The sequence below is a fragment of the Thunnus maccoyii genome, chromosome 9, assembly GCF_910596095.1.
Source record: "Thunnus maccoyii chromosome 9, fThuMac1.1, whole genome shotgun sequence".
Taxonomy (NCBI): domain Eukaryota; kingdom Metazoa; phylum Chordata; class Actinopteri; order Scombriformes; family Scombridae; genus Thunnus; species Thunnus maccoyii.
This window is the reverse complement of record NC_056541.1, coordinates 32630657-32657822: the sequence shown is the minus strand read 5'-3', so window position 1 is coordinate 32657822 and position 27166 is coordinate 32630657. Positions and strand designations below refer to the sequence as shown.

Genomic DNA, 27166 nt, shown 5'->3' with positions numbered 1-27166 from the left:
ATTGTGAGCGGGTTAGAATGATGTTAGCAAATAACAATCCAGTTTGAATATCAGATGAAACAACAAGACGTTCTGGCTCTTTGTTCGGGGCAGGATTAACCTGGTAGGGGCATTTGTGCAAGAGCTGTGGGCACCTAATGACCTCCAGATTCCTTCCTCTCTCCTCGTTAGTTTAACTCAGCTCAACTTTATTTATGTTTCACTTAACACACAACACAGCTAATCCAAAGTGCTTTAAGGCACAGAGAGAAATCTTAAGTAAGAATCAATAAGCATCAAAAGCATCTGTCAAAAAGCAAGTCCTTTCGTTTCCTCCCAACTGAAGAGCTCAACATACCTTCTAGTAAGAATTTAATTGTTCTGTAAATGTCATTTTATTATTATCCAATTTCATCATAACTTGTTCAGCGTGTAAACAGTCACATAAACAAACAGACACAACTTTATAATAGTGACCATTATTTTTGAAATGGAAATAAAACACACATAAAGATACACAGCTCAGCTGAACGGGAAGAATCTGTTGGAAATGTTTGCAAAGAGATTGCAAATATTTAAAATCACATGTGTAAAGGTTTAGATTGAAAATATTCAAAAATTGTTATGGTTCATTGATGGAATAGTAATACTACGGTTGACATGGATAATAAACTATACATAGCAAATTCACTATGAGAACCATAAACACACATACTTCAAACACATCTTTGGAATTTCTTGTTATTATTATTACTGGCCACCATACAGCCAATACCCATACATCTGATATCAGATAAAATCTTCCAATAATGTTGGGAGATTTTACTTGATCTTCTACCATATAAAATCAAATAAATGTCAGTGACGTCACTATAAAGTCACTATAGCCTCTATAGGAATATTACATCACAATATAGCGATTACAAAGGCAGTAAAAAGATAAAGTGTTACTGTTACTATATTGACTATTACGCATAACATAGTATATCTGCAGAGAGAGATATTGTTGAAATATTATAATAAAGTAACAGTAACACAATAAGGACACTACAAAACAACTACTGAGAAGAAACGATAAGATCATCTAAAGTTCCCAGAAATATTGTATTGATGCTACTGACATAAAAAAAAACATAATTAAATATTAACCATAAAATGTTAAATGTTTAATCAGTAGTTACCATAAACATGCTTGAATTCACAAGATGAATATTGTTTTAGAGTATAAAAGTTTTACAAAACCAAACAAGGGAAACTATTCTCACTATTAGGCTCACAGTGACTATAAAGTTCTCTGATTAAATAGGAATATAACCATAATCAATCATTTCAATTGGTCTACTATGAGTCGAGTGAAGGTTCCAGGTGTTTCAGTACTCCTCCCACCAGGTACAGGCTGCCAGTCACCAGCACAGAAATGTGACCTGCCTCTCTCAGCCTGTCATCGGACTGAGAAGGATGGATCCTGCAGGAGCTCTTTGATCCAGCAGGGGCTGACAACGCCTCTGTTCCCTGACTGATCCACTGGAGGGCGCTCAGGATGCAGAGGAACACCAGGCTGTGACTCCTGCAGTTGGTCAGCAGGTGGCGACGTATTGTTTCTGTTGCATTCAGGCTCTGCCAGCAGCTCTGGTTTGCTCTGCAGCGAGCCAACATGTGCTCCACACTCCCACAGACACTGTGATGAGCTGCAGAAAGCAGCAGCACATTAAGAACAAGAGCACATGTGAAAATTATTCCTCACACTGAAGCAGCAGAGCATTTTAAAATAAGCTCACCACGTAAACCTCACAAACTTGTTGAAAAGTCAAAGCAATTGGATTTTGGCCTCCATCACTTACATTGAAAGCACATTTAAAGGGGATCTTTTAATAGTCAGTATGAACAGGAGGAATGATTACAGCGAGGAAAACCTCTTTCACTGTTCATATGAGCTTGAACTTGACAAATTGTTCCTTGATACATCAGGCCACCTCATCTCACCTGTATTGTTGGTAGGTTTTTCAGTGATGTTGGGGCAGAACAGTGCGTAGTCAAACTGGCAGGGCTGCAAGTCACACAGAGTCACATATATTCTGCTTTAAGGATGTACGTCAAAATAACACACATGAAATTATAGTGCTTTTGCTCATTTTTACAAAAGCACTGTTGGGTCTGTTCTACTCACCACCAGCAGTCTGAGTAGAGAAGCAGAGTCCCTCTCTCCTGTTGCGTTAAAGAGCAGGATTTTAAGCCCAGGGCCCCTGTAAGACACAAGGAGATCCAATGCAGTTCTCTCTTAAACACATGAATGCCCTAAAATATGTCTCCCTCACAGTTTCATTTTCAAATCTTTTACAATATAAATGCCAGTACTAAACCAATATACACTGATGCTGTTATTTTATCTACTGACTCTGGATACAATGGATGGGTGACAAATTATAAGAAAACCCTGAATAAATGAGTGGAGAAACTGTACAACCAATGCAGCTGCTTCCATACGTGATTCAGCTAAGCAACTGACATGGCTGAGGCTGATGGGAATGTCATTCATTTTTGGTCATTAACCAAATGATTGAAAATTTGATCTGATGACGGCACCGTATGGAAAGTGAAGGGATCGCCATCCTTGGGGGAGAAATGACTGTCTGCATTAAATTTAATGGCGATACATCCAATAGTTGCTCAGACATTTGGCTAAATGTATCATTAGGATGCCATGACGGTCTGTACAACATTTCATGGAAGTTCATCCAATAGTTGTTGAAATATGTCAGTCTGGGCCAAAGGGGAGGACTTAACCAACAGATAGGCAGGCATGCTACTAGCATGGCTAGAAATGGTTATATGAGCAGGTCCAGTTGAGCTCAACAGCTACATGGGGAGGGATGTTACGCTAGAGTTTATAGTAAATGATCGCTCATCACACTGATGAACGCACATTTCAGAGTTCAGTGTTGCAAGAGCTGTGAGAACTGTTGGTATGGATATAGTGGTAGATGCCAGGGGAAAAAACAGCACCTTATGTTTGGCATCATGTGCTCGTGTGTTTACATAATGTATCTCCATCTTAAGGCTGTTCAAGATGGAGATGGTTATTCATGCTCTCGTACTGAGTCTGGTCTCTCTGCAGTGTCTCCTGTCTGAACCAGGAGACACAGGCCTGCATGCTGGCTGTGGTGTGTGCCCCATCCAGGTAATATGTGACAGAGCCACGCCTCAGTGACTGGTTTCGTCCTAGCCACTCTGTCTCCTGGAGACCTGGAGGCGAGAAAAAGATTGTCAGCAAAGTAATACTCTTAATAACACTTGACATTTCAAGTGTCAAATTAAGACATCAGTCAGGTTTCAATCACTGTTAAAAGTAATTGTGGATAAAAAAAAAAAAAAGTTGCACATAGAGAGAGTTGGGCATAAACAATATTCCTGCAAGTATTTCATAAATAATGATAATGATGATGTGGGAGAACGAATCAACTTAATGATATTATGGTGAGGGAAAAAAAAAACTTTTGATCACACCGCTTTGGAGACACTTTGGGAGTAAAATCAGAGAGAAGCAAATCAACAAATGATGAACATATTGTTCTTAAACTTGCCTTGCAGCATGGCTGTGCTGGGCTGAAAAGTGACTGCCTGGGAGTCTGGTCTGCAGGCCGCTTCAGCTAAACTCTGGCCGTAAGAAGTCACATCTGTAAGGTTTCACCACAGTCCACATTGTCTTTAAGAATACACAGGCAATATCTGCACACCAAAGAATGTAGATGTGAAAGAGAACACAGTGAGGTGTTGGCTCACAATTAGATATCAAAGGAAAGAGGGAGCGGCAGCTCAGTAATAACTTTGTAGAATTTGACCTCAGGCTTTTTCAATAATGGGTTATGAGTTCAGTTGGAATTGATAAATTGTCATTTATAATTGATATTGTGGGTTCTTTTTTTTATATAACAATCATTCATGCCTTTGTGGTACTTTATTTTAAAATTGTGTGTGTATTTTTTACAGGAACAGTAGGACAGTATTTCTTGTGGACATATTATAGCCATCGGATTATAGTGCATATAAATCAATCCAATTGTTCCTTTTATTCAATTTTCAATGTCAAAATTTAGCAAAGGAGAAAATAACGCACAGATATTTCAGCTATGCCTTCCTCAGTGTGCTCCTTCAGTTTCAAGCCCTTCCAACTAAGTTGTACCTCCTAACCAACAAGTGTCAAACTTATTACCAGCAGGTGAACAAAGTCAGACTTGCCTCTCTGGAAACCTTACACACACCCTTCCCAACAATAAAATTATTTCATTCATATCAATATCTGTTTGTTTGTATAATTAGTATTTAGCTTTGTGAATGTATAGTTGTGTTTTTGGTTCATGGACTTGGATTTAATGTTGGAAAAAGCCCAGTGGAAACGAAATATAAGGAACAAAAGAACTTTGGTTACACACAAACTAGTTCTGTTTTTGTCTCTTTTTATGTCCTCATTCTTTCTATCTGATTCTCTATAAAATACATTTACTTGAAGCCAGGCTATGTAACTTTTAATGAGTAGTGGCAACAGCAGCCTCTGCTGCCTCAAGTGATAATTAGAGGAGGCTGCTGCTTTCAATTTTGCTGATATTGAGCAGTGAAGGTTAGCACATCCACAGATCCACAGAATTTAAAATTAAAAGACTGTAGTGTAGTCAAGGCTGGGTGATCGTTCAACATTATCGTTTAGCAACCTTAAACTGAATCCTATCTGGATGATATGTACAGGATATATATGGCCTCATCATGTTAGCATTCTACAAATATCTGTCATCCAAATTGATCATTCTGAACTAGCTTTGACTAAAAGCTGAAACACTGGTGACAAGTCAGTTTCCACCCATTTGACACATCATGATATACTGTTTATCAATATCAGAAAATATCCTTATAATCACAGCTCTCCACTCCTTCCCATGATATGAGACATGATATTTACATTTTCAAACTGACAACTGACAATTATATGTCCAACTTATGTATTTTTTTGTTTGATATGCCCGCCTTATACATTTTGAAGGACATCTTGTTACTTGCATACTGCATTTTAAAAGTGAAACCATACACCTACCTCCTCTCTCTGCAGCCTTGTGGCGTTGCAGCCAGCTGTAGCTGAGCTGCAGGGCGAGTGATGCGTTTAACTGCTGGTGTATCCCTGCCAGTCCCAGACTCACAGGACCAACTGCAGCCTCATACTGATCCAGCTCAGGACAGACCCACAGAGGACACTGACGGAGAATAGAAATTCATGAGTCACAGTCTTTTATTACACAGATCATTCAAAAGAACATCAAATTCATGCTCCAGATAAAGACCCCAGCACAGCTAAGACACAATGGAGATGTTTTTTAGTAATCCAAAGACCAAGCTGGCTGTATTGATGAATGCAATGAATGTTAAGGAATCACTCAGTCCCAGCCTACAGCTACACAAGTACAGCCAAGAAGCCATTAAGGTTTTAGTGGTTGACTTAAAAACTTGAATACTTCTTGGAAACAGAAATACACAAAAACACAACAGAAACATGTCTCTGGTCTTCAGCAGGGGCCTGGTGGTTTTGGTTAATCCAGCCATGCATTCTGTCCCATACTTTTTGGATTGTTTTGTATATTAAAAGATGAAAATGCAGCTTCATGAGATATTTGCATGTCTGCATTCAATGCTACCAATCAGCTTTGCTCACTTCAGTTACATATTTAGAGTTAGACACTTATCATCCTCACCCCGATCTGTTCAGCTCTGTCCTGCAGGACTCTCAGAGGGCCGGGTTGTTGTCTGACAGTGAACGCTGGGATACCTGGCTGAGGAGGAGAGAGGCAGGCATTAAAGTGTTGTCAAGTTGGTTATGATACTGAAGTGTGGTGTCATTCGTACACGTTTATCTCCAAATTTCTCTCATGACCCCCCATTAATTGTGACCTTCCTCTTGCATCTCTGGACCTAGAAAGTGGCAGTCAGCAGGGCCAAGTGCTGAACCCAGTGATCGAGTGTCTTGAGCTTATGAGGGAAATTGTTGCATGAATATGTATAAAATTCTTGTGTGAACTTGTGAAAGATTAAAATGCTTAGTGACAGTCATAGAAATCATGTTTGTGTTTCTAAACATTATGTTCTTGTGTGAAAGAGAAACAAAGGACAAAGAAACACATCCTGATATGTCTGTTTGGGTATAATCACGCATAGAGTAGTCACAACAATTCCTAGAGGTTGGTGTGAAACAGATTAAGAGATATTGGCCTCACTGTTTGGAGTTCACTCCTCTACAGCAGCTTGTATGTCTGTATGGAGTGTGAATGTGCCATGTTCTGAGCTTTAAAGAAAGTGTGACAATACTAAGAGCCACTCCATATATTCAAACAGAAGCATTAACAACAAAATGTACTTCAATATCAAGTGAAAGCAGTTCTTATGCAGAATGGTTCTTTTAGAGTGTTTATGAGATGTTTTATTGGATGATTACTGATTATTAAATGTAGAGCAGCCTTTTAATATTGTGATTGGCGGAGCAGGAGCTAATATTTCCCTCTGACATGTTGTGGACTCACAATCATAAAGTAGCATAAAATGGAAATACTCAAGTTAAGTTTAAGTACCTCAGATTACTTAATTACTCTTCAGAGCTGACTGTATAAAGTTTCATGTTGTCCTTTGAAATACAAACACAGTAGTTTTTTTCTAAAGACATTAGAGTCTCAATGGTCAATTCTATTGCTTCGTTAAAGTCCCCCTGCAGTACAGAATGAGTTATTGTCTACTGTTCCTTCACTTGGCTGTTTGAGCTTCATTGTGCAGAATGATGTTTATTATTAAATCAAGCCAATCATGGTCCACTTACAGTTTATGGAACTTACACAAATGTGATGTGGAAACTTAAAGCCTCCAGTGCACATTCACTAAGAATGGACTTTCCAGTGAAGTAGGAGACATCTTGTGTCCGGCAGTTAAACTTTTGAAATGAACAATATTTGCATATTCGTGGATATAATTATTCACAGCAGTCTTTTTTATAAACAATAAACAATTCTTAAACATGTCTTGAGGGGATAAGAAGTGTAATACCATCTAAATCAGGCTGTGGGCTTCAGTGAGGAGAATGAAAACCTTGGAGGAGATTACACCGAGTCGGAGGAGCTTTAGCCCCGTTGTCTTTGGAGAAACAGCGCCCCCTTTTGTGCTATTATGCATAGTACAGGATTTTCCTCAGCAGTTGCCTCATAATCATACTAATGTTTCATGTACAGCTGTGGAAAGTAACTAAATGCAGTTTAGAGAAAGTTCAGGAAGACTATCTTTTGCATGCCAGGTGTCACACTGCTCTGTCATACTCATCTCTCACACATGCTCACTCTATCTCCTACCTGTCATGCCCGGGGGCGTAGTTTCAGTTTCAGTTGTCACCAGATGATCACTTCTATCCAATAGCACAGCGACACATATTCATTGTTAGCCTATCATCTAGATGCTGTCTTTTTAAATCTCTCTCTCTCTCTCTCTCTCTCTCTCTCTCTCTCTCTCTCTCTCTCTCTCTCTCTCTCTCTCTCTCTCTCTCTCTCTCTCTCTGTGCATTAGTCTGGCATGCAGCTGTCATGCTTGTCCCTCCACCTCCCCATCTCCGCCCAGTCTCTGCAGGATCATCAGTCCCGTCACTTCATCGGCTATCAATCTCATCTGAAGTCATCAGCCACCAGTGTCTGCTGAACTCCATGGGAGGCTCTATCTCACGGCTGCTCAGGGATGATGTCCAAAGACTTATGACTATCATTTTGAGTTGTATAATAAACATCATCTTTTCTCCATTCATTTGTCTCTCCTGATTGAAGTACATTTATTCAAAAACTGTTTCTTCGAGTAAAATTTTACTTGTATTTTACTTGAGTATTTCCATTTGGTGCTACTTTATACTTCCACTCTACTACATTTCACAGGGAAATATTACACTTTCTACTCCACTACATTTATTTGACAGCTTTAGTTACTTTTCAGATGAAGATTTGACACAATGGATAATATAACAAGTTTTTAAAATACAACACAGGGAACCACTGGACTGAACTAACCAACTGTATATAAAGTAGTTTCACCTCCAGCAGCTACGACCGTAACATGCTGCTTACACACTGATGCTTCAGTATTAATAATCTAATGATGTCATATATAATAATATATCAGTCAGAGGGACCAAACCACTACTTTTACCACAATACTTTAACTACATCAAGCTGATAATACTTATATACTTTTACTGTAGTTGGATTTTTTTGTGCAGAAGAGAAGATTTCTGCAAGCAGTGGTGGAAACAGAGAGGATGTGTGTCTGTGTAAGGTGAGAAAAGTCATTTTTAATGTTGTTATTTCTCCTAATAAACTGTAACACACCTTGAATATCCCAGCTTTCTGCCAAGCTATCTTCTCCATGGTGTCTCCGAGCAGACTGCAGTGATCAAAACCGAGTGATGTGATCCCGCACACCCATGGCTTCCTGTGGATCCAATATGATGTTATTCTACTGAAGGAGGGATAGAAAACTTTGTGTTTTTTGAAGCCATTTCTACATCACTCGGCTGGTATTACCTGATTATGTTTGTGCAGTCATACTCCCCTCCAATCCCTACTTCAATAACTGCCAAATCCACCTGTGTTCACAAAAGTGCTGCTAAGAACAGTTAAGGCTGGGCGGGTGTGTGGTTGTGTGTGGGTTGGGAGTGAGTTATGTATGGTATGCTGTAGTGGTGTGTTTGTTTGCAGCTCACCCGCTCTCGCAGGAAGACATGAAAGGCCAGCAGAGTCAGGAGCTGGAAATAGAAGGGCATGCTGCCTCCATGGACATCCTGTGGAATCACGGAAGTCAATTTATTATAATTTTTAAAACTATATTACAATATAAGTGCCGCCGACAGGATTTACATGAGCTTAACAGGACTCAGCATCCTGCCACCTCACCTCTGAATGTTCAGCAAAATCTTTAGCTTGATTAGCAAACATTATCGGAAAAACCGGCTGATTTGGGGAATATAAAAAATGTTCTTGGCATTGAAATTCAAATTTTCAATAATTTTAAATCAAGATAAAATGTATTTACTTTTTACATATTTGAAATGTTGTTGTTTAATGATCAAAATCATCAACAGGTACAGTTAGACCATGATTTAAAACATCCTGTATGTGGCTGATAGGTGTGGATAACAAGATACAAGTAATTGCCTCACTCATCATGTTTTTACATGACACATAATGGAATGCATAGTAAATGATTACATCTTTATTGATAACATTTAGTTCTTGTAAATCAAGAAACAATAAGTTTGTGCTTTATGGGCTTTATCATGAGTAAGGTCTGATCTGGTTCCACTGATTGATATATATATATATATATATATGTGTGTGTGTGTGTGTGTGTGTGTGTGTGTGTGTGTGTGTGTGTGTGTGTGTGTTTTCTTTTTTGTCAGAGTTTAGGCCATCATTGGTATTGGAGTTTGAAGCAGTTTATGATGGAAATTAAGTGAGAGAAATGGCATGCAAACTCAGATGGCACCCCTTAAAAGGAGCGCTCCACCTACAACTCCTCCAACCTAAATGACAATCATTTCCTCCCAAATGTCCCATATGAGGATTTTCAGCTCCGCCACATGTGCTTAGGGATTGTAAAATTGAGACAACTAAATCTCAATTTTGTTCAAAATTAACCAAGTAGTAACTTGGTTAATTTTAGGGAAAGATGGTCATCATGGATATAAGAATGTTAACCACCACAGTCTCCTTTGTAAACCTAACCATCCAGCTCAACCTCCTACTTCTCCTTTGCTTCAGTCATCATTCACATGACCACAAGAGTTGTTGTCTGAAAGATGTGAGACCGTTTAAAGTGTTTGATCAAATTACTGATGCTGTCATTTTTAGCTATGCTAGAGGTATGGCTTTGTGGATGGTAAAGTCAGTCTGTCTGTCAGTCCACTGTGATCCAGACTATCACAACAGCTACTGAATGGATTGCCATGATGTACAGACATTCATGGTCCCCAGAGGATGAATCCTAAAGACTTCAATAGTCAATAGTGCAATATTAATTACAGGAGCTTTCTTTTAACTACACTGCAACACCTTGAAATAAGACTTTATCATGAGTTGTCAGGAGTACATAATAACTCAACTCCGAGTGACCACAAATGGATGTATTTGCTCATGTTAAGTAAGCCCAGTATGTCCAAATAAAGTCTGAAATGATGCTCATATTGACTCATTTCTTCATGTGTTTTCGTTGACATTAAGACCAGAGAGAAAGACACAATCCAATCCAAACAAATCCATCCTGCATCCATCTTTTGTTTAAGTTACAGTGACTTGAAACCATGAGTTGATGTACCTTTGTGTCCTCTAACCGCTCATACACCTCCCAAAAGTACTTGGTGAAAAGCTTCTTGCTGATTGGCCATCCATTGATGCGAATTCTCTCTCTGACATGAACCAAGTGTGGAGAACTGAGGGCAGAGAGACTGGGGTTATTTTACTTCTAAAAAAAACAGTGTGTGAACTTCAAGGAATGCCAAAAACAGCCTTGACTGTTTTATATTTTATTTTTACGTTCATTTTCAAGGTTTTATAAGCACCAAAAGTTGAATTGTCCAATTAAACTCATGTTAAAATAAGATCACCAAGAAAAGTATTTTAAATTTGATGCTAATAAAATTCACTGTGAACCCGTAGAACTGACATCTCCTGAGCCTGATCTAGTTAGTTTAAATACTGATTTTTTGGATAAATTTCTTGATTTGCAAATCATTCAATTTATGTTGATTGAGAATGTAGGTAATTGATCCAAGGAGGGTTGAATTGAGGGCAACTGGACTTGGTTTTAGATACTTGAAGACATTTCACCTCTCATCCAAGAGGTTTCTTCAGGTCTCCCATTGCGGCCAACTTCTACATGGAAGTAGAAAGCAGAGCCCTGAACTCCTTCAGAGGAACAGCACCGAGCCACTGGTTTAGATATGTGGATGACACTGGTCAAAATTAAAACCCAGGAAGTGCAAGCCTTCACAGAACACATTAACTCAGTGGGCAGTAACATCAAATTCACACAAGAGGACATCAGGAACAACAGCTTGGCCTTTTTGGACTGTGCTGTACACACTGAAGAGGACAGGAGCCTCCACTTTGGAGTATACAGGAAACCCACACACACAGACCAATACTTACCATCTCTCACCAGTTATCAGAACCCTGCACCACCAAGCTGATAATGTACCAACAAGTGCCCAGGCCCAAGAGAAGGAGCACAAACACCTGAAGGATGCACTTAAAGCCTGTGGATACTTTAACTGGACATTTGTGAAAAACAGACACAAGATCCAGGAGGAACACCAAGACTGCAGGTGGTGAAGAAAAGATTCCATACATGTATGGAGTATCTGAGATTTTCAACAAAAAACGCATCGCTGTGTTTTTTAAACCCAGCAACACAAGGCAGAAGCTGGTCCACCTGAAAGACTGCACACCCAAACACATGAAAAGCAATCAAGTATATGCAGTCCAGTGCAGTGAGGAATGCACAGACTTGTATATCGGGAAAACTGAACAACCATTAAACAAATGTATGACTCAACAACTCTTCAGGTCAAGACTCTGCAGTTTACCTGCACCTGAAAGATAAGGGACACTCTTCTGAGGACAACAACATACATATTTTGGATAGAGAGGACAGAGGGTTTAAAAGAGGAGTGAAGGAGGCCATCTTGGTCAAAGTAGAGAAACCATCTGTCAACAGAGGAGGAGGTCTACAACACCACTTATCCCCCACCTACAATGCTGTCCTTTCATCTCTTCCAAGGAGACTTCACCATTCACATTGGCCTCATGTGACAACTCCAATGACTATCATTTACACTTGGCCTCAGATGACTGTTGTTACAAGAGCCAGGAGCACTGCAGACCAAGAGGTATCAATGACTTTGATAACGACCCCAAAGAGGTTAAATACCTTGGACTCCCCACCAGTCAGTTAGAACTGAAGAAGCCCCTTGGATGAGAGGTGAAACACCTTCAAGTATCTACAACCAAGTCCATTTGCCCTCGATTCAACCCCGCTTGAATAACCATGACCTGGATGACTGATAATCTTCAGACATATACAGTGTAGGTAATTGAGTACAACTATCAGAGTCAATCTGTTTGTCAAAGTCAGAAAGACACGTGTAATTAATGACATTAATGACTGCTCGTTTCCATTTAAAGGTCCCATGTAATGCAGTAATCATTAATGTTATCAGTAACACCTGTGCTTGTCCTTCTAGGACATGCCAAAATATATGCTGTGAAAAAGGTCTTTAAAATGATTCATTTTTAAATTATAAATAACTATCAAAGGTTGTTAAATAATGTTATTTTACTATAATGATGTCTTGTGCATCATTTTATACAGATTTCCCCAAAATTCAATCCAAAATCTGCTGGGATTTATAATAAAGTTCTGTGGGTTTGAACAATGAGGTTAAAGACATACAGCTAATGTGCCACTAAAAAACCCACAGAACAGTAACAGGGTAACAGTCATAAGCATCATTTTCACATCATTTCACACCAATCACAAACTGACTGGTCTTCACCAGTGGTTATCTTGATCATTTAAGGACTTTACAGCAACAGCTCAGCTAACTGTTGCCATAGGACTGTGCAGCAACTCCCTGGACCTGTTTACACGTGTCTCTATTCAAAGCCCCTCCTTAAAGTCGTTAGTCACATTGCTTTTCTCACTTAGAATATATTTTACATAATTTTTCATGTAAATTATTTCTTTCTTATCTTATTTCAGATTACATAATTTTGTGAATATTTTAGGCACCACAACAACAAGGCAAATTCCTTATATGTGATCCTGACAAATGTCATTTTTCCACAGCCAGTTCCTGTCACACACAGGGTCTTTGAAGTTGAAAGACTATGGACATTACTGTTCCTGCCCAAAGCAAACTAGAGATAAACTCTACTATCTCTCAGACGGGTCAAGCTTGTAACAGTATTGTTGGTTAACCATTAATTGGTTGGAGAGCAAAAGTCCAGACTCCTAACTGAAGAGCAAACCTGTCTGCATTTGACTTCCAGTTTATGTTAGAGGTCATTATTCTCCATCATAAATACATATTATATCATATGATTGTACTGGATTGTAATGTAATCATAAAGGTTTTTATGTACAAAACAAATTTCCCTCTGGAATGATAAAAATATTTTCTATTTCGAGCATTTAATAGACTTCACATTCCAATAACATTCAATGAAGACTTAGGATTAGTGTGAGTTCATGATGATTTCATAATATTTGTTTTGATAATTTTCCATTTTGTATTGCATTGTTATTATATTTCTTGCTAATATTAATATAGATGCTCCTCTGGTATTTGTGAGTCTATACATAAAGAGTATAATTCATGGCATTTCTGCTCAGATACTATAATATTCCTATAACATTTCATTCTTAAAGAATTTCACATTTTTAAAAATCATTGTCAATCACTGTCATTTATTTATAATACCTGTAAAATCCAGTCCGAAAGCCATAATTCCTCAGTATACTCTCAGTGAAAGCACATGTTGATCCCTGGAAAAAACATTTTAACATGCATGGTGATGTTTGGATGTTGAACTTTCATACAATAGAAGACTTGTTTGGCGCTTCATACCTTTCCTTTAGTCCCAGTAACATGGACAATGTTGAGTTTGTCCAGTTCACCCACCTAAAAACATTTAAATAACAGTTAGGAAAGTTACAGGTCCAGTTACAGCAGTGAACATGTTTACACTGAGAAAATGCAAGAAGCATGAGAGGATACTATAAAGCAGTGGTGCAAATTAACTTTTACAATTACAGTTTACTTGAGGATTTACATTTCACGCTACTTTATACTTCAATTTCATTACATGTCAGACTGAAATATTGTAACTATTACATTTGCCTATGATCACTTAACTTACTTAACTACCCAGTAGTATATAAAGAGTTCAAATTAGCCCCACCTGGACCAGCTACAACATTCAATTCTGCCTATATAGCCCTGCATTTATAATAAGAACCAAATAATATATTATTTATAACAACATAGCACTTTGGGAGGGCCATAAAAAAAAAAAATTACAACAAGAATGTCAACACACTGGTCTCACACAGCCAGCGGCTCCTCACAGCTCTGAAACACTGGATTAAATTTCCAAACAGGTGTTATTTGGATAAACTGACCACATCTTTGAAAATCGAAATGGTTACTTTCTCACCCGAAAAAATACTAAAACTTAATTAAGTAATATATTAACAGTCCTACAGCAAAAATTACAACAGCTTAATCTCCACCATCACTGCCGGTTGGTGTCTTTGGAACTGCTGGTGCGCCAACGTGGGAATGTCAAACCAGACACCAGATTCAAAGACTCTGTATACTGTGAAATACAGAGAGATTTATCTGGCAGTGAAGGGCTTAATCAGTATTGTGTGAATGTTTGGTATCAGACATTTATTTATATGTGAAAGTCCTGCACTGCAGCACTGTAGATTTAAGTAAAGGATCTAAACACTTTTTCTAACACTGAATTATCCATCACCTCACTAAGTAAACTGCTTTTGAGTTACTTTTTTCATTTGTTGATGTCCTATATGAAAACACTATTTTCTGCCAGTGTTGCAACAGTTTTGGTTATTTCACATTAAAGATTTTTGTATTTTTGCCCTGAATTTAAGAGGGTGTGGCTCATTTGGCACAAGATGATGTCACAAATTTCTATGCGCCAATCAAAGCTTAGCAGCATTTGAATCTAAATGTGAAAAGAGTTGTCGGGGTTCACAAAGCTCATTGCAGCACTGTCAAACAAATGTGATAAAACCACAAAAGTTTGATTGTTATTTATTTAGTCACAAATATATTATAAAAATTTGAAAATATGTTTTCAGGGGCTTTAACGAAAACAGAAGATTGTCTTTTTATTTACATCATTCCTTTCTGATATTCCAAGCGTGCCAGTGAGTGTAATTGCAGACTTAAAATGTGGATCTTATGTTGCACATTGAGGTTTACCTCAATAACAAGATTACCAAGATTCCAACTTTAGAAACCACAATGATAACAAACACACTGGACATGTGTGTGTCTGTTTTGGTACAGGAATCAAACTCAATTAGGAAACAATCCCACCCACACTTGGATGATGATGATGAAACGATTGTTAGTGTGACGTTTGTACATACAGTGATGCCGGTCCGATGGAGGAATCCTTGCATGGCCTGGAGCTGCAGGCCAGGATTGTCTTGACGTTCTTGCAGTCGCTTCAACACTGCAGCATTATTCTGCAGGCTGTTCAGGACACACACAGCTCCCTGAGAACACACAAACACACTGGGTGACACTTTAAGGGACTAAAACGAGCAACAAAAGTAAGCATGAATATACATTAGAAATGCTCAAGTAGCCTCATATGCTTCATAATACTCACTTGAAAAGTTGTAGTCCTTTTCATAACGGCAGTTTGACCCAGTACCATGGTAATAAAGCCTTATCACTAAATAAACAGCCACATTAAACTAGATGGAAGTCAATATAATGAACATTATATGTAATATAGCCAGTAATAAACTCTCTTGGTGGCACTGTGACAGACTGAGCATGAGAGATATCGCTGGTAACTGGTGTGATCAGGTTCCTGCCCTTTTTTTTTCAGCACAGAGCGGTTGTTTGCACAAGATTTCTCCCTCATAAAAGTAAGCTGCCCGGAGCTGTAAAAACATTTCATTGCATATCAACAATGCAATGACACTAAATGCAAGAAAATTCCTGATACAAGCTCACTGGCTTTATAAACTGTCAGAACTGTGTCAATATATTAGCGGATCAGCAGGTTGATCTTTTGAAAAACAACACAGCAGTAGCAATAAGGTGTTAAAATGGATTTCTTGTGATGTAAAGTATTCAGACATCCTACCTCAAAATCCATCATAAACGACGCTCTGCTGGTCTGCTTATTTAGGTCGAGCTGCCTGGGCACATGTTGCTTTTTAAGTCCTTCTGTCTATTGATTGGTTTACTTACATACAGCTGACTCAGTGCAAATGTATAGAGTTTTGGAGACAATGGCCACCAACATGAACCAAGCTGCATGTCTGTGCACAGATCAGCTTCAAATATGTCATAACGAATTGAAGATATTTAATAATTATTTAAATGTAGCACAATATAAAGGGCTAGCATTTTATTTGTAGGTCAGATTTTAAATGAAAAATTTAATTTAAAAAAAACTAAGCATTATTAAAGTAGGTTTTTAATAATTCAATGCCAATTATGGTCTGCTGATTTACAACACTATTAGGACTGTATCTGACGGCAGATATATTTTATCCCATTAGTAAGAGAGTGCTAACAGACTTACAGTTTATTTTAAAAGTGATTTGGCTAAAAATGACTCATATGTGAATGGTCTGTGTTGTACTTATCAACACACCATTTCTGTTAGACTGCCACCTGTTTGTGTTTGTGAAGAACTAATCTGTTCTGATCCAACGGGCTAAAGTTGTGGAATTAAAACAGTGTCACATTAAAATGTCATTTCTGGTAGGTTTATTAAACTTAATTGCGGAGGCAGTATGAAATGTAAGGTGATGTTCAAGGGTGGTATTTACACAAGCTGAAATTATTTTGTTATCTACAGTAGATTTTGGGGAAATTATGTAAATGTTTTGATGTAAATTATGAAAGTCACATCATAGAGGGAGGGCCTGCAGTATACACATACAGTATGAGTATCAGCTCCCCCACACCATCTGAAATGCTCAGTATCTTCTGTATTGAAAGTGTTGACGTCATCTAATGGTAAAATAGTCAAATGTGAAGAAAACTGGTTGATGATAAAGGGCTGTGAAGATGTGGTAACACAGCTTCAGCCTCATGTGGACAAAGCTGGCTTTAATAGTTAGTACATTTACTAAATAATAACAATAATCATCATCATAATAATCTCACCAATGCCACATATTGTTTCAGGTTACATACACACAGATGCAGATATTCTTGCAGTAACACAATATATACCTTCATTTTGTTTATTCTGCTGTCTGAAGTCCTCATATCATAACATCATAAGATTATTAAACAGTAATTGCATGGCAACTGGAATTAATGGTTTTTCTAAATTGTGTTGAAGTCTTACACCCTAGATAAGATTGTCAGTCAAATACAGTGTGCATATGACTGTACTGGGACAAAATAATGTAAAAACATCTTGGTAAAGGTTTCAACCCTGAAGCAACTTAATCTTTTATTCCCTTCTCCATCATTGTTGCCCAATGCAGCAGCCTATAGCATGAGCTGCTGCTGAACATCTGTTTGGGACAGGTAAGGATAAAGTTCCTGCTTTACTGTTCATGAAAAACATTTTGGCCCAGTAGCAGCAGAGCCTTTAAAGATGGTAAAGCCTGCCTTTTCAACAGTTTGATATATACCTTAAATACCTTAAATCTTTCATTTTATTCAGTCCCTGTTAGACTTGTTTATGAAAAATGCCATTATCCACAATATCAATTGTCAGTTTTCATCTGACTGAAAGCAGGATATGAAAAACAGACGCAGCAGTTCCAAATTGAGTTTGAACCAAGCCACTGCCACCTCCTGAAAGAATACAGAGACCTGTGGGATTTCTTGCCGCCTTCATGTACAGTGTGTTCTAGCTATACCATATGTGTCCTTGATGCTATAGAAAAGCTAAAGCACCTCCTAAACATGACAAACAACTACTAAATTATATAGTATATGTAGTAAATAGCAGGGTGTTTTTTACTGGAGTCTGAGAATGCTTTTGAAATTTTAAATGCTTCAGCTGAGAGCTGAGACACTTTAACTGCTAAAAGCTGCACACCAGTAGTTTGTACTAAAGGCATTTTCCTCACTTGTAAATCAGGTGACATCCAAGTCCAACCAGGCATCACCTCCTCCTTTACCTTTTACACCCATTTTTCATGAAAATACTTGGGATTGTAGCCATGCTTGATATATGATTTATCAGGTAAGTTATATTTTATGCATCTCAATGGGGAAATTGCATTTGACACATTAAGACAGATGCAAAGTGTCACAATAGAGCACCCAGGAGCAAACTCCAGATTGGGGGCCAGTGCCTTACTCCAGGGCAATGGCAGAGGAATGCCTAATACCCTATTTGCATGTCTGTAGAATGTGGGAGGAAACCAACACTTGAAAAACAAGCCCAGACAGAAATGCATCATGCAAATTTCACACAGAGAGGCCCCAGTCCACGTCCTTCTTGCTATGAAGCAACAATACACTGAGCCACTGTGCTGTTTCAGTTATTTCCTTGCATTAAGTGATGTATAGTTTTAAATAAATGGAAGGTATCCAGCCGGTGATCCTATAGCACAAACATGTAACAGAGTTTATTTTGATGTACTTGGATTAGCACCTAAAACCTTTGGATCTAATCTATTGCAAGTGCAAAGAGGAGTGGGGAAAGATGGCAAAGACGACCTGATTATTTCCCAGAGGCATAGACCTCCTGCTGCCTTAAATACTTACTAGAGCCCAACATGTGTATTAATTCATGGCTGAAATTAGTCCCCAACATATAGACCATTTACTCCTGTTTCAATAACCGTTGCTAAAAAAGTGCAGTGCCCAGCAGTTTTAGGAAATTACTGAGCTTATTATAAAAATAAATTGGGCTTAGGGCTGAGTCCCACAAGCACTGAAAGATGGACTAGCACATTGTTGGTTTGGTCTCATGGTATTTGTGGCAATATAAAAAAAATATAGAATGATTCAGGCTTTATCCTTTAAATAGTGAACTGCTATTTGACAAATACAACAGTCAGTTTGGCTGGATAGAAAAGTATTTGCATAGAAAAAGGTTGCTTTTCACTTTCATTAGTTTGAAGTGTGGTAATTACATCACGTATGTTTGATGATAGCAGCTTCCTTTCTTAACATACAGGCCTTATGATTGCTGCCATCTATAAATCACTACACTATAAATGGAGCCCCTGGCTGGCAGAAAGGAAAGCTAATGAGCATAATTGCTGAGTGCCTATAAGCTACTTCTGCAATTAAAACATTTATGGGCTACTCATCAACTGTTAGGGTACTCAAAGAATTCTATAAATATGTTTTATATGCTTAATGTATCATTATGTGGCCTTTTCTTCCTGGTTCCTAACGAAATGAAAATAAGGGTCAACCTAACATGTTTTTCATGTAGTTTGAATCTCAACATGTTTACCCGCAGGGGTCCATTCCAGAAACTCTGAGCCTGACCCTGAAACCTGAGTTGATGAACCCTGAGATGGGAAACTGAGTCTTCAGGTCCACAACAGCTGATTAGACTTTGTTCAACAAACGCTGAATATATTCAGAATGAGTTAAGTCCATGGTGAATGAAAAAAGCCATAATCAATGGAGCTGTGATACTATGATTCACCATGGCAACAGATAAATAAAAGGCAAAGCCTCCATTTTAATCCATTGGACGGAGATATTAATGCATGTGTGTGCAAGTTAACACAATTAAGTTTTATTCAGTATAGTCCATTTATTCATCATTTACCAGAATTAAATTTCTTTAATGGATGATAGTGGTGGAATCTTACTGTATATTAGGCTATAGCCTACATTACATCTTAAATACTGTATATTTATTCAGATTAAATCTGATGGGTGACAAAACACGGGAGGCGTCAACTGAAGATGAAAAAATTTATTTGAAGATTTAAAATCTGATCCAGTAAAGTGTTTGATGATTTGCACTTGAAGGTGTTAAGGTTAAAATACAGTAAATTTTAAAGTTTTAGACATCTATTTAGATCTTGGCTCAACAGCAGTCAGCAACTACTTCAACAAATGTAGTAAATTTAAATATTGTCACTGAAATGCTTTTAAAACACGTTAAGACTATGCACCACGATCCTGCTCACTCAGAAAAATTAACATACAATCTCCAATGTTATAGGAATTATGTTCTATCCAACACGTCCTCGTAATTAAATGTACCATGCACTCCAGAACGACTCATAGGAGCTTTTTCCAATATGCCGCCTCTATCGGCAGTAATCAGCAGGACAACATCATTTGTCTGTGCTTTACAAAACCGTAACAAAATCACTGTTAAAAATAACTATCCTTTGTGGTGTGACAATGCTGTGGTAATTTCTGCCGCTAGAGGTCTCTCAATCAAAACAACAACAAAAGATGGAGTTTGATGTCGCTGGGTTCACCCGTTCATTTGTGCTTTGGCGACAGAACATGCGGCAACGATAATCGTGCTTCATCACGAGTGAGCAATACAAACAATAGTTAACAATAGAGTGGCTAGCTAACTAGTTCCTTCCTCACTCTCTGAGGTATCATCTGGTTTTTCCCATGTTTCCCTGGAAGGTATAGCAAGTAGAGGGGATAGAGGGGATATGACACCATTGACAGGTGACCAAATTAAATGGACCATTAATTACCTTGACTAAAATTACTGATTTGTCTGGGTTTGAACATTGTTGGAAACATTTGGGATAAAGTAAGTACACAACTCAAAATATATAACATAGGTTTAGTCATTTTTAGATTTTAATGCAGGAAAGTTTTAAGGTCTGGTTAGGTTTAGGCACAAAAAACACTTGGTTGGGGTTTGGGTTAAAGTTACTGCTTCCTTAAAATTAGGCAACCTCCATCATCATTGCAACAGTAAACACCACAGTTTTTAAAAAACTGTCCTGACTCATGGTTGGAAACAGGAAGTGAACAGTGGTCTCCTGCAGTTAGGTCCACTTTTTGCCATCTATCTATCTATCTAACCAGCCATCCAAGCCACTGTCACGAGGAGAGCAGAGCAGGTGGACCCAAATGCAAAAGACAGCAGGCAGATGGGATTAAACGCAGAATATTTATTGAAAAAGTCAAAATAAGCTGAGACACAGGAACAAGGCAGACTAAGCAGAACAAATCAAACTGGACTTAAATACAAACTGATAAGATAACTAATCAGACAACAAGGAACAAGTGCCAAGACACAACGGCAGGTTGGGAAGAAGACACAGAAAGCAGGGCAGGGCAAACGAACATGATAAAGGGCAGGTGTGAAGGTGACAGCAAGCTGGAGAAAACATTGAGAGCAGGGCAGGGCTAATGAACTTGAAAAACGGGCTGGGGAGGAGTGCAGGAACACAGACAGACAGGACACTGTCACAGAATTACATAAACTTAAGTACACAACACTACAAGCTAACTAATAATGCGACACAGTCGGAGATACAACTCAAATAACATGAACAACCAAATGGCCAAAAGGACTGGACAACAGAAGTGTAACCTAGAGAACAAAAACACAAGGAGTCCCAACCATGAGTCCATGAGACCTGCCTCCTCTGAATATGGAAATTTGTCACCTTATGTAGATGTCATCTGAACTGCATCACTTGTCTGGGTCATAATTACTAAGGGTGTGTAATGGTATGTGTATTCATCTCGAAATGTCAAGGTTCAGACGTTATGGTATGCAGTCATACAAAGAATACACTCCATAACCCAAACAATCACTGTCAAAATAGTTTGATAATCCACTTAATCTAATGTGTGCAGTAAGTGGACGTGCTAGTTTGAACTACTTTATGTACAGCTAGACCATAAATCAGCATAAAACAGCTGTCAGAAGAAACAGAAAGCTTGTTTTCCTTTTCCACTGCAGCACAACTAAACTGTTTCAGTAATAATTCTGGCCGATGAGCCATTGTTGGATGTTTACATTTCTCAAAATAAAAGTTCAACATGTTATTTTCTTCCTTAATTCATTTTCCTGTGGTACCAAAATCAAGGTTCATACCGAACTGTGAATTTTGTGTACCATTACACCCATAAAAATTACTACAGCCGCTAGATGGCATCTGCCACTCAAACGTAACTATAGGTCACTTTGGTGACTGAATTTACGAGCTATACTGTCATTTTTCTTGAGAGGACTAGTCTGTGTAATCATTGCGACCAATCCCATCATGAGTGACAGAAATAACTATTCATTGATCCTACATGTCTAAAGCTAAGACATGCAGAGGTTTTATTCTGAGCTGAGGGTGAATTCACGCTGTGTAATATTTGAATGGTAACTTTACATAGTCCTTGAGTAATAAAAACTAATATATAACCAGGAGTTTGATTGACACCTTAGCTAATTATTGTGCTTCGATTAGGTTCACAGAGTCAGTTACCACTGGTAAGTTACCTCTCTTTCTGGAAATGAAAATTCTGAGTTTTCCTCATCTCATGGCTAACAAATTCAGAGTTTTCATTAAACCCATTTTCTGGAATACACCCAAGCCTTTTTAATACACACAAGCCTTTTTAAAATGGAAAGTGGCCTCACACAAGAACATAGACTAGCATACACCTTAAAACATTCAGTCTGGAAATGAGAGTCTTTAATGTGGCAGTAACCTCTGATTTAACTGCATTCTTCATGCTGTACAGGGGCAAACCAAGGCAGTTTGTATTTCTGGACAGTAAAAGGTTTAATTTTGTGAAAGGGGCGTCATTAACTCCAGCGTCTTAGAAGCAAAGTTAGAAGGTGCTAACATACCTACAAAACAAACTCACTACTGTTTTTTTTCTTTGTGCACATGACTTCTTATGCTGGTTATTGGTCAGTTACATTGTATTTAGGACCAAATAGACCATTCACTAGTCTAGAAAATGGTAGACGTGTTGATTTGATTGCAAAGTATTGTATATTTCCAAGGATTGTTGTTAAAACCAAGAATGCAAACCGAGAAGACGTTTACAAAGGCAAGAAATGCAAGCAAAGAGGCTTGGGAGTAATTTTAGTATTATAATATTAGTTATTATAATTTTTTCATGGGCTTAAGTCTGCCACCTCACTGCCCACATGCGGGGGGGGGGGGGGGGGGGGGGGGGGGGTGTTGAAGTCTACCTATATGTTATAAGTCTACCTATATTTTAAAGTGGTGTCATTTTTTATATGTATACATAACTGGTTTGGACAGGAACTTCTATAAGTTGTTTAATTGATTTACAATAGAAATTGATACATTTTTTTAAAAAAAGTTTGAATGAGCTAACTATACTTCTGACTACAGACTTATAAAGGAAAAGGTAAACACATTTATTGTTTCAGTGGAAAAACATTCATTAATGTTTGTACAAAAAGAAGAAATGCATTTTTGAAGATAAAAAGATTAAAAAAAAAAATTACTTGGCCGTCTGGAAGATCTCCTCCTCTCATCTTGCAACAGCTGGTGGATGATGGCAGCCGTTTCTGCTCCCGACCATTGACTGTAGATAAAGATTTATTATATAGTATATAAATATTTTTATACAGTCAATGATCCCGACAGATGCTGATCGGAAACCATGATGATGAAAAGTTATGACAGTTGCTGTTTCTGCTGGAGAGAGTTAGTCCCGTATTTATACCCTACACATTAAAGAAGGGAACTTCATTCAGCTGTGAGTGTGACTACAAACAGAGTGCACTTGGTGATGAGCCACAACCATAAATGTGTCTGCAGTTTCACTTCTGACAAAGTACATCTACTATCACATTAAAATCATAGGATACACAGTTCAACACCCATACTGTACATAGAGGGGCACAGGGTCAGCAGTGGCACCACACCTAAAGAAGTCATAAAAGCTATGAACTAACTAGTTTAAATTTCTCATTTACTGTCACAGAAAGTTTACTAAGCCACATTGAGCTTTGTTTTGGCCACTTGTATTTCAGTCAGTATAAAATTACAGTTCAGCTTGCTCTACAACATCACAAGTCTTGTGCCCTGCATGTGGGAATATGTCTTTTATTTTCTTCAGAGTTGTTTTTCTTGGAAGGGTCTCCATTCCAAGAAAAACAACTCTGTCTCTTTAGAATCATTTTGCTTTCACTATTGTTCTGCAGCTTTATCTCAAAATCACACTTAACTCTCTGCATAGAGAAATAAGATTAAAAAAATAAACACGTTTCTCTCTTCTTGCACCTGACTTCTTATGCTGGTTATTGTTCAATTACCTGCAGGTGTGTCTCCTGTGGAGGAAAAAATGACATTAGAAATGATTACTATATTATTGTATTAATACTTTGATAATCATTAATCCAGTGTAGAAGTATACTCAACAGACCAATTTTGCCTTTAAAAGAACATGATACACTCTTGACCTTATCTATGAGCTTTTATATGCTGTAACCACATTGTTCTGTTTTAAGTAAGATGTCTTTGTCGAGATGTCTCGCACCTTGTTTGCGTAGATGAAATAAGTGTCTGTTAGGAGCATAGACTGTAAAAATTATGTCCGGACATAGTCACTATGACGTCACCCACTGGTTTGTGGACTGCCATTTTGAAGCCTCGAGTTTAGCGATTTGACCGTCGCCATCTTGGGCTTGACCATCACCATCTTTGATTTTTGGAGCCAGAAGTGACCATATTTGGACGAGAGGGTGGAGTTTACCCTAGAGCTAGCTGCTAACTTGGTTAGCACAGAGCATTTACAGTCTATGGTTAACTGTGATAATGCTAATGCCAATTTTCACTTTTGAAAAACAGGCCTAAAACCATTACAACAAAATGTACTTACTGGAAAAACTGAACATCCGACTCCTTAGAGGGTCTTTTATCACAACCAAACACTGAACAAGACTTTTTTAGGTGACCAAAATGTTACAATTAACCTTCATGAACTGAAAACACTGTGAAATAGCAGCAGCTATGCCTATACTCTGTGAATCTGGGGTTATGCATTGGTTACGTTATGTAATCAACATTTTCGCCATGGTAGCGACTTCTCAATCAAAAGTTAACCACATCCAAAAGCATACACTGCTTTATCTCTATTTTACTTTAAATGTGGCCATAATTTACAAAATGAACATCATGATGTATTGAAGAAGACTTGAAACTAGCGATTGAACCATAAACTCATTAGCAAAGTGTTCACTGGGGTAATAAATTAAGTGAGAAGCAGGGTCATTTTCTCATAGACTTCCATACGATCAGACATCTGGCCATTAGAGAGAATGCAGGTTTAAGGCACTTCCGAATTGGTTTCACTTTTAAAACCGGGCACTACCATGGATGTATTATAAGAGCTGGATACCGAACCGAAAATGGTGCCCGTTCAGCTCAATAAGAATTGCTCAGCTGGCGCCAAAAAAAGTTTCTAGCTTCCGGTTTTGCTTCCGCATTGCCCATTAAATATGCGCAGTAGTGTTTCCCCTGCTGGTCTCGCCCACAAGTGCCCGCTCGGCCCGTAGACTTTACATTGTGATGACTTCACAGATTTCTTAAATTGCTTTCTTGGAATTGAATTTTGCCCTTGAACTCCCACAACAACGATGTCCCTGCTGCAGAGTGGAGACTTCGACAATAGTCTCCATTCACTCCCACACAAACCATCAAGAACAGAAAGAAGAGACAAGCAGATCTGTCCAATTAGTAATAAATGTGATTATCTAAGGCTGAAACCACACCAAAGAGCGGCGAAGTGCGTCCTGCAGCGAGCTGCCATGCAATCTCTATGGAAAACCTGCAGCAGCTGTACTTCGCCACGGCCACCACCCTCTGCAACGAAGTGCGGCCAAACTAAGAGTTGGGAATAGTTTAACTTGTTAACTAGTTTAACTCACAGATTTTTAAATCGCTTTTCTCAGCTCGAGGAAAGTTTTACAAATATAAAACCTCCATGGACCAAAAATTCATAATAGAAAGAGTCATAACTGACCTTGTTGCAGTTCGAGGTGTCCTGTCAACAGTTTTACGGACGTCTCTTTTACAATGATGGTCTATGGGGAAAATGCTTTTTGGGTCGCAGGGGGATTTTTCACTGCAAAACTGTGAGTGACCACTGGGAAAAATTGGTTTGCAAGGCTCAGCGGCGGCGCCCTATCCAGCTCTTATTATACATACATAAGAACTTGGGAAAGAAGAAATATTAAGGTTATCTGAAGTGCATGATACATGGTGACCCCAATTCTAAAGAAGTGATTGTGGGAAAAGGGGAACTAAATGCAAGAACTGAAAGCTGTACGTGACAGGCATAAAACCATATATACAGACAGTGACGTGTGACTGCACAGGAGGTCCTTGTGTTGACGGTTGTGTTGGGAGGAAGCTGAAAGTAAAAGATGTTTGTGCGAACTGTTCAAGGGGAACAGTTGGACTGGGAAAGTTGCCTTTCTCACCTAACTAGACAAGTTGATATTTCAGCTGCAATGACATTATTATCTGTTTTCATATCTAGAGGCTCCCTGCATGTTCATACTTACGTGGAAGGCACACAAAGATCGGACCACTTGAGTACGTGTCTTTCCTCCACTAATGTGCCTCTGACAGTACAGTTTTATGAGGCTGTAAACTGACAGAAATCTTGTCCAAACAACAGTGAGTACTGAAAAACAACTGGAACCTGACTACCAGTTTCATATAGATATTTCTCCCTCTCAGGCAGTTACTGTATCACAGAGATAGCCCTGTGCAAAAATTGAATTTATCCAGATCAGCAGTTACTCTTGTAAAAAAAACACTTCTGGTACTTTTATTCGCAGTGGATCCATCTGCAAATGTGATACAGTCTGAAGTTTTAATGTTCAATTCTACATTGAATATGAAATTTTCTGGTACAAATACTGCCACATTTTGATACATACAGTATTTTGCATATAGATAAATATTGGTAAAAAAAAATGTCAGCTATGGTCAAAAATATTGGTTTCATTTTATACTGTTCATAATTTATGAGTTTGATTCTAGGGTCCATATGTGACGGACTTCACCATATTTTGTGGTCTGCTGCGGTCACACTATGATCAAACCTTTTTGATAGATAGTATTTTTTTGCTCAACCTCTTTGGTTGTCATCCAACTCAAGGATTCACAAATAGAAATATCTCTTTGTTTGAGGGTTGGGACTGAAATTAGAAACATATGGGTTCAGTGACAAGTCTCAGTTTCCTCTGCAGAAGTTTGAACACAGGCTAATTGGCACACGACTAGAAAAGACATTTTTTACAGAATGAGGCAAAAGTATTTTTTGGATTCTCTGTGGGGGTGGTGACGACTGGTTGGACACATTTGTTCTCACATGGTGACAGCGGGTGGTCCGCTGGATGGAAACAGATTTTAAGTCTGTATCAGTTGTAAACATAGTGAT

The 27166-nt window shown here is 38.3% G+C and overlaps 1 protein-coding gene across 1 annotated transcript; it reads right to left on the bottom strand.

Annotated features, from left to right (window-relative positions):
• Nucleotides 1-239: 239 nt before the first annotated feature.
• On the bottom strand, nt 240-26324 carry LOC121904239 (folylpolyglutamate synthase, mitochondrial-like). Its single transcript, XM_042421876.1, has 17 exons — nt 26283-26324; nt 24030-24044; nt 23217-23296; nt 15217-15345; nt 13664-13717; nt 13517-13581; nt 10351-10465; nt 8741-8818; nt 8562-8623; nt 8367-8469; nt 5715-5792; nt 5063-5219; nt 3561-3653; nt 3075-3222; nt 2147-2222; nt 1963-2026; nt 240-1667 (listed from the first exon to the last, which is right to left on the bottom strand). Exons 3-17 carry the CDS (start codon nt 23244-23246, stop codon nt 1321-1323), a joined length of 1599 nt encoding a protein of 532 aa, XP_042277810.1. The 5' UTR covers nt 23247-23296; nt 24030-24044; nt 26283-26324; the 3' UTR covers nt 240-1320.
• Between the last annotated feature and the right edge of the window lie 842 nt (nt 26325-27166).

Excerpts from the sequence above, each read along its gene's own strand:
- LOC121904239 (XM_042421876.1), bottom strand. The coding sequence starts at position 23,246 with ATGAGAGGAGGAGATCTTCCAGACGGCCAA. Across the intron at positions 15,346-23,216 it reads GAGATCTTCCAGACGGCCAA|GGAGCTGTGTGTGTCCTGAA; the intron begins GTAATTTTTTTT and ends GTGTGTTCTCAG. Across the intron at positions 3,654-5,062 it reads CAAGGCTGCAGAGAGAGGAG|ATGTGACTTCTTACGGCCAG; the intron begins GTAGGTGTATGG and ends GAAACCTTACAG.